This window comes from Panthera uncia (genome assembly GCF_023721935.1).
Source record: "Panthera uncia isolate 11264 chromosome B3 unlocalized genomic scaffold, Puncia_PCG_1.0 HiC_scaffold_1, whole genome shotgun sequence".
NCBI classification, from domain to species: Eukaryota; Metazoa; Chordata; class Mammalia; order Carnivora; family Felidae; genus Panthera; species Panthera uncia.
Genome location: NW_026057582.1, coordinates 21435551 through 21451876, shown reverse-complemented (window position 1 = coordinate 21451876; position 16326 = coordinate 21435551). Strand labels below are relative to the sequence as shown.

The following is a 16326-nucleotide window of genomic DNA, read 5'->3' as shown; positions in this document are numbered from 1 at the left end:
GGAAAAAAATTTCAGAGGCTTGTCAATTTCTAATTACTCTAAGAAGAAATATTATGCATGATAAATAGTCACAGCCACAACCATAGACTGCCTGGGAAGTAAGGCAGGTCCCTTGTTTAAAGCCTCGTAATTTCAGTTTAGGGAAAATATGTTAAGACAATTGTCTTGCTATATTTGTTCATCACCATTAGCATTTCATATAGCAAGAATGAAATGAAATCATCCCACACAAATGCCCCTCCTTCTGAAGAGCTTTGAAAAAAGGAATCTTTTCAACTTCCATGTAAATGTTAGTTTTTAGTAAACTTCATAGTTTCAAAGTATTTTTATAGAGAAATACTGGCACATACAGGAGCAGGAGCTTGTGAGAATATTAAGAAGGTAGAGAGCAGTAGGTTATTAAGAAAATATTTAAAATGACTACTTACACAAGTTAAAATATCATAATTAATGACTCCCAGCTGCAGTTTACATCTCTTTACTCTGGTCTTTGTTACCATTCATAATAATGAAGAATTTCTAAGTCAATAATTACTAACTTCTAAGAGGGCCATGACATTAACTTCTCAGTAGAGTTCCTCTCCTTTTTGAACACTCCAGCCAAAAACCTACAGGCCTAGAATAGCCCAGGGAATACAGACAATTCGGATCTACAAATCTGGCAACACTCACTGATAAATTCCTTGCACGCTGGCTTTAGTTAACATGGCATGTGTCAGGTAATGTGACATTAAATCAAACTAAAAATATTAGTGCAAAGAATGGCAATTCCAATGAACGGGAAGTTTCTCTGTCATGTTTCACTTATAAATAGGTTAACCATATCTGTTCTATGTGACAGGTAACTTTCTAAGATGGTGAAGGAAATCAAACATAAATTTCTACAACAATTCATTTTGATATTTCCAAAATATCTAAATTTAATCATGGGTCTTGCTGCCCTTCACATCTCCTATGTATATACCATTGTAAACAAATGCTGAAGTATGCAGTAAGAGATCACTAGGCAGATAAATCCTGCGTAGAATCTTTGTTCCTCCTCTCTTACAGGAATCCTGCTATATTCTTCAAGATCTAAATCAAAGGCCATGTCCTACAAAAAACTTCCCCATATGGGCGTCTACCCAAGTAATCAATACTTCCATTTTCACCAGAACATGTTGCTTATATATCTAGTAACATATTTATTTCACCCTACCTCCTAATGAATATGTTTATACATCTCCAACTATAACAGCCTTTGCTTGGTCTTCATTAGTCATATTAGGTCTGCACTATTTCTAAATCACCAGACAGCACCTAATACATCTTATACATATAAGGCAGGAGATTACCATATTATTTCTCTGTTAACAAAAGTTTGGTTCTTCGCAAAACCTTTTTTCATTTATGACTTTAAGGAATAGGTAAAGAATATAATCCCTCTTTCTCTGCCACCAAATCATCCCCTACTTCCTAACTTTCTTACTTCTCCCAATGGCAAAACTACTGAGACCTTAGAATCTCCTGTATGTCTTCTATCACCTACACTGCCCAATCCTGTACTAATTCCTCCAAAACACCTTTTGCATTGCTGCCATTACTAACGCACTTATTCTTTTGCTTTTATTGAGACTATTACAATAGGTTCATTATTAGAAACATTCACACAATCAATACTAAATAGGATCTAATAGCAGTCTCAAAAAATATATGAAGCAAAAAGAGTGACATACATTCACACATTCAAAGTAATACCTGGATATTTTGACAATCTTCTATAAGTTATTGGTAGAAGTATACAAAATCAGTAGGGATACAGAAATCACCAGGGACAGAGAACGTTACGAAACAACTTGGCATAACTGATATTTACAAAACGTTTCATAACAAATGCAGAACATTACTTGTTTTAAACTGCACATAGAAAATTCACTAAGACAGGCCACATTTGGGGCCATAAAATAAGTCCTTGTAAGTTTCAAAGGATGAGAATCATGGAAAGTATATTCTATACCCACAAGGGTACCAAGTTAGAAATTGATAATAGAGTATGTAGAAAACTCTCCACATAACTAGAAGTAGTGCACTTCTAAAAAAAAATCCCATAGGTCAAAGAAGAAATCATAAGGGAAATATTTTCTAATTCAAACTAAATGATAATGAAAACATGATATTGCAAAATTTGTGGAATACATTTAAAGTGTTGCTAAGATAACAATTTATAACTTTAATGACGATATTAAGAAATAAAGGTATTAAAATAAGGCTCAAGAATCCAGAAAAAAAGCAAATGATACAAAAAGTAAAAGAAAGAAAACAATAAAATTTGGGATCAATAAAACATTAAAAAGACAAATAAAAAAGTAATTCAAAGGTTGTTTCTTTGAAAATATTAATAAAATTAATAACACCCTCAGCAAGTCTCATAAAGAACAAAAGAGAGAAAATGAGAGAAAATTACCAATATCAGGAATATAAGAGGAAGCACCAGTACAGACCTTACAGAAATTAAAAGAAAAAGGAGATATCATGAAAAATTTTAAACCAATAAATTTGACAACTTAGATGAAATGAACAATACTTTGAAAGGCACACATTAACAAAACTAACTCAAGAAGGAGAAATTCTGAATAGTCATATAGCTATTAAAAAATTTGAATTTGGGGGCACCTGGGTGGCTCAGTCAATTGAGCGTCTGACTCTTGATATGAGCTCAGGTCGTGATCTTGTGGTTGTGAGATCAAGCCCCATCAGGCTCCACACTGAGCATGGAGCCTGCTTGGGATTCTCTCTATCTCTCTCTCTCTACCCATTCCCCTGCTCACTTTCTCTCTCTCTTTCACTCTCACTCAAAATAAAAATTAAACTTAAAAAAAAAAAAGACTTTGAGTTTGAAATTTAAAACCTCTCCCAGACAAAAACTACAGGCCTAAAAGGCTTCTTTAATCAATTCTATCATACATTTAAAAAGAAATAATACACACTTCATACAAATGTTTCCAAAACATAAAGGCAAAACACAACTCATTTTAAAAGGTCACTGTTATACTAATATTCAAATCAGATAAAGACATTAGAAGAAGCTACAGAATATTCTTCATAAACATAGACGCAAAAAATCTTACTATTAATAAATCAAATCCAGCTATATGTAAAAGGAAAAATACATTTTGATAGAGTTGATCCCAAAAATATAAGGTTAGTTTAATATGCACTGGAAGTTCCATCCAGTTGATTAAGGAAAAAAAAAAAAAAAAACAAGCAGGAGAACCAAAACTGTCCTTATTTGCAGATGACACGATCATGTACAAAGAAAACCCTAAGTGCTAAGAAATCAAAAACAACAATAACAACAAACAGCTAACAAAAAGCTACTACAACTAGCAAATGAGCTTAACACGGTTGCAGAATACAAGGTTAATACATACAAAAAATATCAATTGTATTTCTATTAGAAAAGAATGTTGGAAATTCAACGTTTAAAATGATATTTAACGGGTGCCTGGTTGGCTCAGTCGGTTGAGCGTCCGACTTCAGCTCAGGTCATGATCTCACTGTTCATGAGTTGAAGCCCCACATCGGGCTCTGTGCTGACAGCTTGGAGCCTGGAGCCTGCTTCTGATTCTGTGTCTCCCTGTCTCTCTGCCCCTCCCCTGTCAGGCTCTGTCTCTCTGTCTCTCTCAAAAATAAATAAACATTTAAAAAATAAAAATAAATAAATAAATAAAATGGCATTTAATATAACATCATAAATAAGAGACAAAGTAGGAATAAATCTAAAAAAGATGTTCAAGACCTGTTAGTTGAAAAGTACGAACTATCCATGAGAAAAGTTAAAAACCTAAATAAATGTATAATATACACAATGTTCACGGACTGGAAGATTCAATATCAAGATGTCCATTCTTAAATGTGTACATTCAACACAGTCCCATTAAAATACTAGTAGATTCTCTTTAAAAAACTGACAAGCTAATTTTAAAATGCATAAAAGAATTCAAGTGCTATATAGATATAAAACAATCAATACATTTTTATTAAATTTGAAAAGTAGAAATAAAAGAATCACCTTGAGAGATTATAAACTTTACAACTTATCTTCTGAAGCTTTTATGAAAAAGCTGGGCATTTGAAAATAATTATTTAAGCGCACAAATATTTGGTTCTTTCTCCTTTGATTCATCCTGCTAACAGTTACAGTTATTTATAATATACAATTGCATTAATCCTTATACAAAAGAAATGATTTACTGGGTGACAATATTGACAATGTTTACTAAAAGTAAACCTTAGGTTGCAATCTAGTGTCAGTGAATAATCTATAACATGTTCAGAGATCATACAGTGTTTTAGCTATAAATTCCATAATTAGATTCGGTTGTGGGGCACCTCGGTGGCTCAGTTGGTTGAGTGTCTGACTTCGGCTCAGGTCATGATCTCAAGGTCTGTGAGTTCGAGCCCCGCATCAGGCTCTGCGCTGACAGCTCAGAGCCTGGAGCCTACTTCAGATTCTGTGTCTCCCTCTCTCCGCCCCTCCCCAACTCATGCTCTGTCTCTTTCTGTCTCAAAAATAAATAAACATTAAAAAACTTTTTTTTGAAAAAAAAGAAAAGATTCTGTTGTACTGTCTGTATGTGTGTGTGCGCACGCGCGTGTGTGTATAGGCATCCTCTGACTTTCACTACTAGCACAGTTTGCATCTTTCAAGTGCACTAGAGCGGTAGTTCACAAAAGATGGTTTGGGAACTATCTAAGACCCCTTATTAATAATATGAAGATATTATTTGCCTTTTTAAGAATATAATGTGGTCCTGATAGCAAAAAAAAATTGAGAATCACCGCAGGATAGCAATAAATAATTTTTAACTGGAACATGTAGAAAGAATAATCCTGACAACTGGGGCAACACCTGGGTGGCTCAGTCAGTTAAGTGTCGGATTGTTGATTTTGGCTCAGGTCATGATCTTACAGTGTGTGAGTTTGAGCCCCACGTCAGGCTCCCTGCTGACAACGTGGAGCCTTCCTGGGATTCTTGATCCCTCCCCCTCTCTCTGTCTCTGGCCCCAGCTCTCTCTCTCCCCCAAAAATAAATAAATAAAACAAAAAGAAGAAGGAGAAGGAGAAGGAGAAGGAGAAGGAGGAGGAGGAGGAGGAGGGGGAGGGGGAGGGGGAGGGGGAGGAAGGAGAAGAAGAAGAAGAAGAAGAAAGAGGAGGAGGAGAAGGAGAAGAGGAGGAAGGGGGGGAGGAGGAAGAATCATCATCATCTTAATAACTAAAATGAAAAACCAAAACAAATTTTAGAGGATTATCATATGTTAAAGTTCTGTTTTTCTTAGTAGGGCACTACATTAAGTTTCTTTCTTAAATTAATGAAGTTCACCAATAAAGAAAGACCTAAGCCTGACACAAGATACCCACAGGATTCTGATACATAGTGCTATTTTTCTTCTTCCTGTCACGATGCATCCCTTCTAGAACCAAACAGAAAAGCAGTTTTCCAAAGTTCCTGTCTAACTTTTAAAGTATTGCCTCAAACTCTCCTTCCCTTACTCTACTGTTTTTGCCATGGTGCTTATAACCTTCTAATATATTAAACAATTTACCTATTTATTTCATTTATTTTCTGTCACTCCACTCAATACAATGTAAACTAAACAAGAGGACTTTTTTTTCCCCTTTATTCACTGATGTATCCTCAGCACCTATAATAGTGTCAAGACAAAATTGGCACAGAGTAAACATTTATTGAATAAATTTATGAATATTTTACTGAAGTAAAATATAAACTTCAGCATTTTATCAGGGAAGAACACACATCTTACCAAATGCAAACTTCCAAATGGCCACGGACACAGGGCTATGTACATAGGAGAGATGTACTAGCTGAAGGAAAAACTCTCAGGGCAAACAGTTTCCTCTTCTGGATCCAGAAATGAAGAAAGACAGGGAGACCAGAGACGAGGAAAGGAGAGAGATTTGGAAATATTCCAAGCAGAGACAACGGAAATGGTTTTGTTTTGTTTTTTCCCTCAATCCTAGGATTCCACGAATGTAAACAAAGAAAAATAAGAGTAAAAACAGCTAACACACCTCTCTTCTCTTGTTGTATTTCTTCCAGAAGCTGCTCTTGTCTTTCTATCTGTTCGAAGAGACACTGGAGCTCAGATTCCTTGTTTTCGGTCATACTCCTCAGCTGTTGTCTGCACAGCATCAGCTCGTGCCGCAGACTCCTCTCTCTGTTTTCTCTCTCCTTCAGTTCCTCACAGAGCCACTTAAGTTTAGTCTAAAAAAATGACACATGTATCTAATTTTTCAAAAAATCTAGAAAACAGTAGCATTTCAAAACATGAAGGAAAAGTCATGATAACTGAACAGACCATAGCAAACATAAGCAAAATTTAAAAAAATCTATAATGTTTTAATTTCCATAATGACTTCAAAGATGGTGTCGAAATTAAGCCAAATTTTCTTGGATTTTTATAAAATATCTGATATCCTCTATCAGGTTTGTAAAGGTAATACTACAAAGAAGTCTGGCCTGCTGGATTCCCAGTCATACTCCAATTAGATCCCTGATGTGGTATATAAGGCAATCTGGTACACTTTAAAGCATTTTAAAGTCAAACATACCACACAATAGAACTAGAGACTTGTTACAAAATGGAGTTTAATTCAAAGATTTTAAAAAAAAGAAAGATAAAATTCATAGTTTTGGTTTTAAAAATGCATATTCCCAAGGGTCCAGCTAATCGGGAAAAGATATTCTATATCACATGAGGGAGATAAAGTTAGTATTTTCCCACATTTAAAAGACTAGGGAATTTAGTTGAAGCAACTCTCGTTTTCTCAGACTCTAACCACACCATCTTTATTAGTTAGATATTTAAATCAGGGATGAGTAAAAAATAAGTAAATAAATAAATTTTTCTTTCACCTTCACTAGGACAGGATTTCAGTCATGTCTCAGGACCTTCCCAAGTGAGCCTATCCTTCAAGTTCTATTTGATTCTAAATAAAAGTCTTTACTTCAGTAAAAAGCAAATTAAAGGAAGAGTGGACTAAACAGGAAAGTTAGGTTAAGCTAAGGGAGAATTTTCCTGAACAGCATTCATCAGTAAGCAAGAAAGTTCTAGGCCTCCAGAAATCTAGGAAGTTCTCAGGATATGCCACAGTATATTAAAAGTAGCGGCAGTAGGATAGCTTATGATAAAGTGAGACTGGGATACAGCCGCTAGACTGGGGGATCCCCACATGTATCAGCTTTCAAACACCCCCCAGAACAGAAAAAGATGCCCAGTTTCTCTGGTCAGTAGGTCTGTCGAGCAGATGGTATCTCTATGACACAGAAGAAATATTATCACTCATCAAATTATGGAAAAATTATATGATAATATTGTAAGATGACCAAGGTATAGTATGTGAATGTGTTACGTGAAGGGAAATGGAGCTTGTAAAGGCAAAAGCTAGATCACATTTATCACAAACGCTCATCAGAAACAAAGGGGGTACTTCATGGAAGTTTGCCTTCCAGAATGATGGCACGAGGAGTTCTGCCAAGCTGCTCTTTAATGAAAATGCGAGGTGGAAGCTAGATGTGGGCAGGGGAAGGACTGCACCCTGCATGACAAAAGCCCCACTCCACGTTCCGGGAGGGTATTGCCAAGACAGGGGTCCCTCTTCCCCCAGTTCACAGTCAAGTTATATGGTATTGTGGCATAATAAGAAAGATGTTTGGTCTTTGTCCTATATTCTTGGCACAGAGCTCCTAAAAGCCCAGGAACTTCCAGAGTGAGAAGAATGTCCTTTGTTATTCATAACAAGCTCTTAGATTACACCCAAGCTGGTGCTAATGAGGTGGTTTAGGTAGTTGAACCTACTGAGCCCCCCAGGCACCCCTAAAAACTCTTGAACAATGAGATTGGATTAGCTTCCAGACTGGTGAACATAGCCACATGCCAGGAGCATGAGACATCCCCAAACTCCATGGGGACTCTTGGAGACCTTGCCCTATATAGACCTTGCCCTATATAACCTCTTCATCTGGCTGCTTATTTGTATCCTTTATAAATAAACTGGTAAGTAAAGTATTTCCCTTAGGCCTGTGAACCATGACAGCAAATTACTGAACCTGGAGAGAGAGCCATGAGAACCCCCAATTTGTAGCCAGGTCAGAAGGAAGTGTAGGTAACCTGGGGACATCTGAATTGGGTACAGGTGGGGCCGAGCCCTTAACCTGTGGTATCTATCTGTACTAACTCTGGATAGTTTGTGTCAGAGGTGAATTAAATTGTGGGACACCCCATTGGTATCTGCAGAGAACTGGAGAATTACCTCATTTGGAAAACTCACACATCTGGAATCAAAAGTGATGTGAGCAGAAACAGATCATAATAGTAAGTATGGCACTGGAAGGTCAGATGGCTAGGATTTTTCACCGTCATAGCTCTGATCTGAGTAGGCTAAATTGCTGGCAGGTGCAGTGGAGAAACTAGGGATTCCTTCCATGACCAACCCCTCATTGATAGTGTGGCCACTCCACCTCAGACACAGCAGCCTGAGAATACTGGTATCCAATCTGCCACTTCCACAGACTGTTTGTGAGAAGGAGGGGCAAAAGCTACATGATCATATCAAGATTCAGAAAAAGTGTATGATGAAATTAAACACCTACTCCCAATAAAGACCCTCAACAGAAGGGAACAGAAGGGAGATTTTTCAACCTGATAAAACATTTTTAGGAAAAGCCCATAACTATTATCATACTTAATGGTTAAAGACAGAATGCTTTATCCCTAAGATCTTAAACAAGAAAATAATGTCTGCTCTAACCATTTCTATCTAACATTGTATCAGGAGGTCATAGCAGGGCAATTATGCAGGAAAATATCATTATACATAACTCACTTGTATTTCTATACACTTGCATCATCAATCCAAAACTAAGTTAAAAAGACCATCATGTTTACAATAGCATCAAAAGAGTAACATACATTTAAAAAGAAAAACATACTTTTAAAAAGAAGTTCAAAATTTATACTCTGAAAACTACAAAAAACTGTTGAAAAAATTAAAGAAGGCCTAAATAAATGAGAAGATTTTACATGTACATACACGAGAAAACTTAATATCATTAAGGTATTAAGAGAAATACTCTCCAAACTGATCTACAGATTTAACGCAATGCCTATCAAAATTCCAGCTGAGATCTTTGGAGAGATTGACAATGTGATCTTAAATTTCATATGGATATTCAAGGGACCCAGAATAGCCAAAAACAGGTGTTGAAAAAAGATCAAAGTTGGAGGAGTCACACTTAACTGATTTTAAAACTGACTAGAAAGCCAGAGTAATCAAGACAGTGTGGTACTGGCATTAGGACAGACATAGATCAGTGGAATTAAAGCCATACATATATATTGTCAATTGATTTTCAACAAAGGTTCCAAAAACAATCTGATGAGGCAAGATCAGTCTTTTCAACCAATAGTACTGAGAAAACTGAATATTCACATGCAAAAGAATAAAGTTGGACCCATACTTCATACCATCTTCAAAAATTAATTCAAGGGGCACCCGGGTAGCTCAGTCGGGTAAGCACCCGACTCTAGATTTTAACTCAGGTCATGATTTCATAGTTCCTGGCTTTGAGCCTCGTGTCAGGCTCCAAGATATCAGTATGGAGCCTGCTTGGGATTCCCTCTCTCTCCCTCCCCCTGTCCTTCCCCCACTCTCTCTCTCAAACTAAGTAAAATTTTCAAAAATTAACTCAAAATGGGTCAAAGACCTAAATGTAAGAACTAAAAACAGCAGATTCCTAGAAGAAAGCACAGGTGTAAGTCTTGGTAACCTTGGTCTGGCAACCTTGATTTCCTAGATATTACACCAAAAGCACAGACAACCAAAGAAAAAAGCTGTTAAGTTAGACTTCACCAAAATTAAAACATTGTGCTTCAAAGATCACAATTAACAATGTGAAACAACAACCCATTGAATAGGAGAAAATAATTGTAGACCATATATCTGAGAAAGAACAATTTAGAATGATACATAAAGAACTCACTAATAAAAAGACATAATGAATTAAGCAAGAGACATTTCTTCAAAGAACATAACACAAATGACCAATAATCACATGAAAAGATGCTCAGAATCATTAAGCATCACAGAAATGCAAATCAAAATCACAGTGAGATTCCATTTCACACCCAGCAGGACAGCTAGAATCAAAAAGACATATGATAACAACTGTTGGTATGTGTGGAGGAATTAAAGTTCTTATATGATGATGGTAGGAGTGTACAATCGTGCAGTCACTTTGGAAAACCATCTGGCAATTCTTCAAAAGGGTAAACATAGTTACCATATAACCCAGCAGTTCTACTCCTGAGTATATTTTTAGAAGAAACGAAAACATACAGTCATGCAAAAACGCGTAACCGAATGTTCATAGCAGCATTATTCATGATAGCCAAGAAATGGAAAAACCCAAATGAACATCCACTGATAAACGGATGAATAAAATGTGGTATATCCATACATGGGACTATTATTTAGCAACGAAGTGAGGTCCTGACACATGCTACGACATAGATGAGCCTTGAAAACATTCTGCTAAATGAAAGAAGTCATTCATAAAGGACCACATACTGTATGATTTCGTTTACAGGAAATGTCAAGAACTGGCAAATCTATAGAGATAGAAAGGTTACTTGTTGACTAAGGCTGTAAGAGGGGTGAGTGGGATGGACAAATTTAGGAGGTGATAGCTAAAGGGTCCATATTTTTTTTAGGGTGATAAAATATTCCAAAATTCATTGTGGTTGTGGCATCACACCTCTGTGAATACACCTAAAAATAATGAGTGATACAGTCTAAATAGGTCAATTGTATGATATGTGAATTATATAACAATTCAGCTATTTAACAATTAACAAAAGGAAGAAGGTAAATAAGGGACAGAAAAACAAATTAAAATTAAATCTCCTTGTGGAGAGGACACCTGGCTTTAGTATCTGCTATATAATTTATAGGCCTCTGTCCTACCTGAATGTCACTAGATAAAAACAGGAAGTCCCCAACTTACTTTTCTCTTTTTATTTTTTAATGTTTATTTATTTTTTGAGAGACAGTAACAGAGCATGAGTGGAAGAGGGGCAGAGAGAGAGGGAGACACAGAATCTGAAGCACAGAGCCCGATGCGGGGCTCAAACCCACGAACCGCGAGACATGACCCGAGCAGAAGTCAGATGCCTAACCAACTGAGACACCCAGGCACCCCTTGGGAGTCTCCAACTGAAACTGAGCTGTGTGGGGTGCATGGGTGGCTCAGTCAGTTAAGCGTCCGACTTTGGCTCAGGTCATGATCTTGCACCCTGTGAGTTCAAGACCTGCCTCTGGCTCTGTGCTGACAGCTCAGAGCCTGGAGCCTGCCTCAGATTCTGCATCTCCTTCTCTCTCTGCCCCTCCCCCACTCATACTCTGTCTCTCTCTCTCTCAAAAGTATATAAACATTAAAAATTTTTTAAAAAATAAATTGAGCTGTGGACTTCCAAATATGATTGTAAACTTTAATTAAGACTGCTTCATTTCCCAATATCCATTTTGAAATTCCCACGCAAATACGAAAAGATAAAAAGCTTCCATAGGACAGGAAACCAGGAAACATAGTCAACTCTCTACCAAATAAAAGGAACATTTTCTACTACAACTTTTTTCTAAATAAAGCATGGAGGCAGAATATAGGGTCAAAGGTCAGGATGAGTCATATACCACCATCCCCACTGAACCACAATATGAGAGAGAGAAGGAAGTGAATTGGACTATTCTTTCAAAAGCACACTCTATGGAGAGAGCGGAGCACATGTTGGAGGCTGGAACTCAGGAGAATGTTACCAATATTCAAAACAAGCAAAAATGACATGGAATGGACCCAAGTGTGTGTACTTGAGACTTAAATGTTAGGGGGAAAAGAGAGAAAGAAATCAGTACTGGTGTTTCTAGCTGAAGAAATGTGAAAGAGGAAAACTAGAAGCAAAGATTTAGGGGTTAAAAAGTTAACGACAGATTGGAATAAGCTGAACTTGTTAGGACTAACGCAGAGAAGTGTAAATGACTGGTTGGATACATAGATCTAAAGCTCGAGAGATATGGATGAGAGATACAAAGTAAAGCTTCAACAGCATCAAGGCAAAACAGCCCATGGAGTGTCTATGGAGACAAGAGAGAAGAATTTAGAAGAGATGAACGGAAGAGAAACAAAAAATAAAGCTGAGAAGTAGTTGGAAAGGCAGGAAGAAAATCCGAGTTTTGCAAAGGAAGAAAACGAAAATACTACAACTGGATGGATATGCTTAGTGTCAAAGACTGCCAAAGGAAAGGGCCGCTATATTTAGCAATTAAAATATACATCTTTATCAAAAACAACTGGAGTTCAACCCACCAAACCAATACAGGACTGAAAATATGAATGCCAAATTGTTGATGATGATTATGCCCACTCAGGAGAGAGGCATCAAGAGGGAAAGGAGAACATATATTCCAAATTTATTCTCCATACTTCTATACTGCTAAAGTCTTGAAAATGAAAATATGTTCAACGCACTATGTAATAAAAAATTATTCTAGACAATTTAATCAGTAGTTTTAGATATAAGTCAGTTGGAAAATTATTCTAAAACATCACTACCTAAGTCATTTATTAATTGATATTAACCAGGCAAAATAAGAGAAAGTCTACACTATTGCTGCCTGCTTCTATGTCAAAACTACAACCTGAATAGGGGCACCCAGGTGGCTCAGTCGGGTAAGCGGCCAACTCTTGATTTCGGCTCAGGTCATGATCTCATGGTTTGTGAGTTCTAGCCCCATGTGGCTGTGTGCTCTGAGCACAGAGCCTGCTCGAGATTCTCTCTCCTTCTCTCTGCCCCTCCCCCACTCATGCATGCATGCTGTCTCTCAAAATAAATAAATAAACTTAAAAAAAAAAGAAACTACAATCTGAACCTTTTGTTCACCTTTGATCATACCTTTTGTTCACCTCATCAAACTTTAGCAGTTACTCAAGAAAAATAAATAAATGGAAAAGCCCAAATAATTATCATATTATGCAAGGGAAAAGGGGAAAGTTAGATGTATAATTTCTGGAAAAGATATATTTTCAACCAAGTCTTTTGGCTACTTATTTGGCACCTTAAACACGTGCACATCTTTATCCTTGAATGTTAATGAATTTGATATACTAAATCCTTAAGACTTTTTTCAAGAATTTAAAAATATTCTTCAATTTAAAGTATCCCAGGAGTGGATGTGTGTTCATGTTTGTATGCTCAAACACACACTAAAACTAGTACACTGTTTTGCACATAGTGAGGACAGGACACATGCAATTAAGTGAAAAATTAGATGCCATTAAGTTCTTGTAAAGAGGAAGCACCTTGTGTTTAATAAAACAGAAAAATATCTTGAAAACAAACAAAAAAAATTAAAAAAAAATTTTTGTATTATTATAGTAAGAAAGTTTAATGAACATAAATAAGTAACACATTTAGGACCTGAGCACTATTGATTTGGATTATAAAAATACAACCAGGAAGAAGGGCTGGAAGGATGGTCCTTCTAATAGGATTATGCCCATGGTTCTTCTCAGATCCAACAGTTTCCTATCACATAAGAATAAAACACTAATGTTATCAGATCTTCTGATACCTCAAAAGAAAAACAAATTCCATGCTGTAAGTATGCAATTGTAAAGTTTTTTTAAATGTTCCCTACCAATTCTCTGTTTTAAAACCAATGTGGTCCAAACAAAGTGAGCCTTTTGGGATCACCAGTTTGAATCACCCTGTTTAATCTTTTCTTGCCCAGTGATTTAAATGCAAATTTAAAACATAACGACTCATTTCCCTGTTCTCAAAGATTTCCTACTTACTCCATCCTAATCTTTGGCCTGTGCTCAGTACCATTGCTAAGGGTTGATAATGGAGAAACAAAAAGATATGTTGTCATAACAATAATTGTACTGATTTTGGTAAAAAAACAAAACAAAACAAAAAACCCACAATTTCTGAACCAAAGCATTAATCAGGTTTGATATGTGTTATGGACTAATTATACCCCCCTCAAGTTTATATGAAGTCCTAACCCTCAGGTGACTCTGTTTAGAAATAAGGCCTTTAGGGAAGTAATAAAGGCTAAATGAGGTTACCACAGTAGGGCCCTCATCCTATAGGACTGGCATCCCTATAAGAGGAGGAAGAGACACTCTGTCTTCCAACCCCCAATTCTTCCAATAATACTCCCATCCCATCCCCCCATAATGCCCGTCCCCCTACATGAGAGGTGGCCATTTACAAGCCAAGAAGAGGCCTCACCAGAAACTAACCCTGACACCTTGACCTTGGACTTCTAGGCTCTAGAACTGTAAGAAAATAAATTATCTGTTGTTTGAGTCACCAGTCTGTGGTATTTTATTATAGTGGCCTAAACAGACTGACCTATGGCTTCAGTTTATTCCAACAAAGCCTTTATTCCATCAACATACAAAATTTAAAAATAGGTTATAGTTAGATGCTTGTTATGAATTGAATATGTATGCAGAATATATTATTAATCCTACAAACAAAATATCAACTTATGGAAATTTAATCAACAAATAGTCAATTATGAGAATCAGTGTTTGCTAGAGAAACACCCAACGTCTTTCATTAAACGCCTTGGAGAAACAGCTTGGAACACAGCATAGGAATAACTTTACCAATTCCAAATAATAATTACCTGACAAGGCTATTAATCACAGTGCAAACACCATTCTATTAACCACTCACAAGAGCATCTTAAAGATTACATAATAGGCTCATTTATTTAACTATATCAGCAAGTATTGCTAAATAAACTATAATAGAGAAAGAATTTCTAAATAAGGCAGTCTTTTACCTTCATAGTTGACAGCTTGCAATTAGGTGGGAATAAGTATCTAGTAAAACAATCAAAATGATCTTTTTAATCTGTAAGAATCCTCTAGTGAGATTTAGAGTAATAATATACTAAAGTCATTAAGGAATGACTCAAAGCCAAAACCAAGGGAAATAGAAAATTCGAATAAAAAGATTATAGCTGATAGAGTTAGCAATAATACCAGGGCCCATAATTTTGCTGCTTTTAACTACCATACTTCCTTTGCCACAACTCAAAAAACAATTTTGAGAGGAAATGTTAATAGAAAAGCCAAAGGTAAAGGAAGACGATGGCAATTTCTGAGAATGTGCCAGGAAACCAAAACAAAAATTAAACTGAAGTGCAAAATTCAAACCCAAATCAACCTCAAAACCTCTTTTAGTAATATTCTCTCTGGTTTCCTACATAGTTATGAATAAAATCATGAAGAAAAAAAGTAACTCCATAATAAGAGTTCATATGTAAAAATACAAAATGCTTTTCTTCAATTAAACTGAATGTGTTCCATACACACAATCTAAAGTATCTTTAATGAATCAAGATACCTGAGTATTTGTATCTCATTTTGATGTCTATACTGGAAGGATAAAATGCTAGATGATTATTCACATCCTTCAACAAGAATTAAATATACTGGGTCTGATACTTCTCATACAATGGGTGTTTTTTTTTTTTTTTTTTTTTTTTTTTGGGACAGAGAGAGACAGAGCATGAACGGGGGAAGGGCAGAGAGAGAGGGAGACACGGAATCGGAAACAGGCTCCAGGCTCTGAGCCATCAGCCCAGAGCCTGACGCGGGGCTCGAACTCACGGACCGCGAGATCGTGACCTGGCTGAAGTCGGACGCTTAACCGACTGCGCCAGCCAGGCGCCCCACAATGGGTGTTTTAAAAAAATCCGTATCACTAAAAAGACAATATGCATAAAAGCAAGGTTTATATTCAAAGGTAAATTATACTACCAATCAAGAAAGACTGGCACAGAATTCAGAGACTCAGGTTCTAAATCCTTCTCAGTAACTAGCTTTATGTCATTAGGTAAACAATTCCCAGGGCCTCCTTCTCATCTATAAAACAAGGAAGTTAGACTACATGATCTCTGAAGCTGCTTCAGTTATAATATTCCAAAAATGGCAGGAAAAACAATACCGGAACACATTATACCATTAAAAGTGGGACTCTTTGGAATGATATCAAACAGAGTAAAAAAGGAAAATCCCCCAATACTTTGGAAGTCTATTTCTTATCTATATAACCTTAAAAGTTTACAGTTCTGATCAAATAAAATATTTGAGAATTAGATTTACTGAAATCTAATCTGCTTGCTATTTATTCTTCAGTGATATTTAAGCTGAGGAAGTAATCTGTGTAGAAAAAAATGTCACATTCCTAA

The 16326-nt window shown here is 36.3% G+C and overlaps 1 protein-coding gene across 6 annotated transcripts in view; it reads right to left on the bottom strand.

Annotated features, from left to right (window-relative positions):
• Positions 1 to 16326, bottom strand: part of CEP128 (centrosomal protein 128) — a 385312-nt gene that overhangs the window by 210240 nt on the left and 158746 nt on the right. For all 6 annotated transcript variants that reach the window (XR_007453647.1, XM_049612400.1, XM_049612398.1 and 3 more), the window contains one exon: positions 6073 to 6265. Coding sequence is in view for 5 of the 6 variants with exons in the window: in XM_049612400.1 (XP_049468357.1) it covers positions 6073 to 6265 (193 nt within the window). In the remaining variant the exon portion in view is untranslated. The remainder of the gene's footprint in view (positions 1 to 6072; positions 6266 to 16326) is intronic.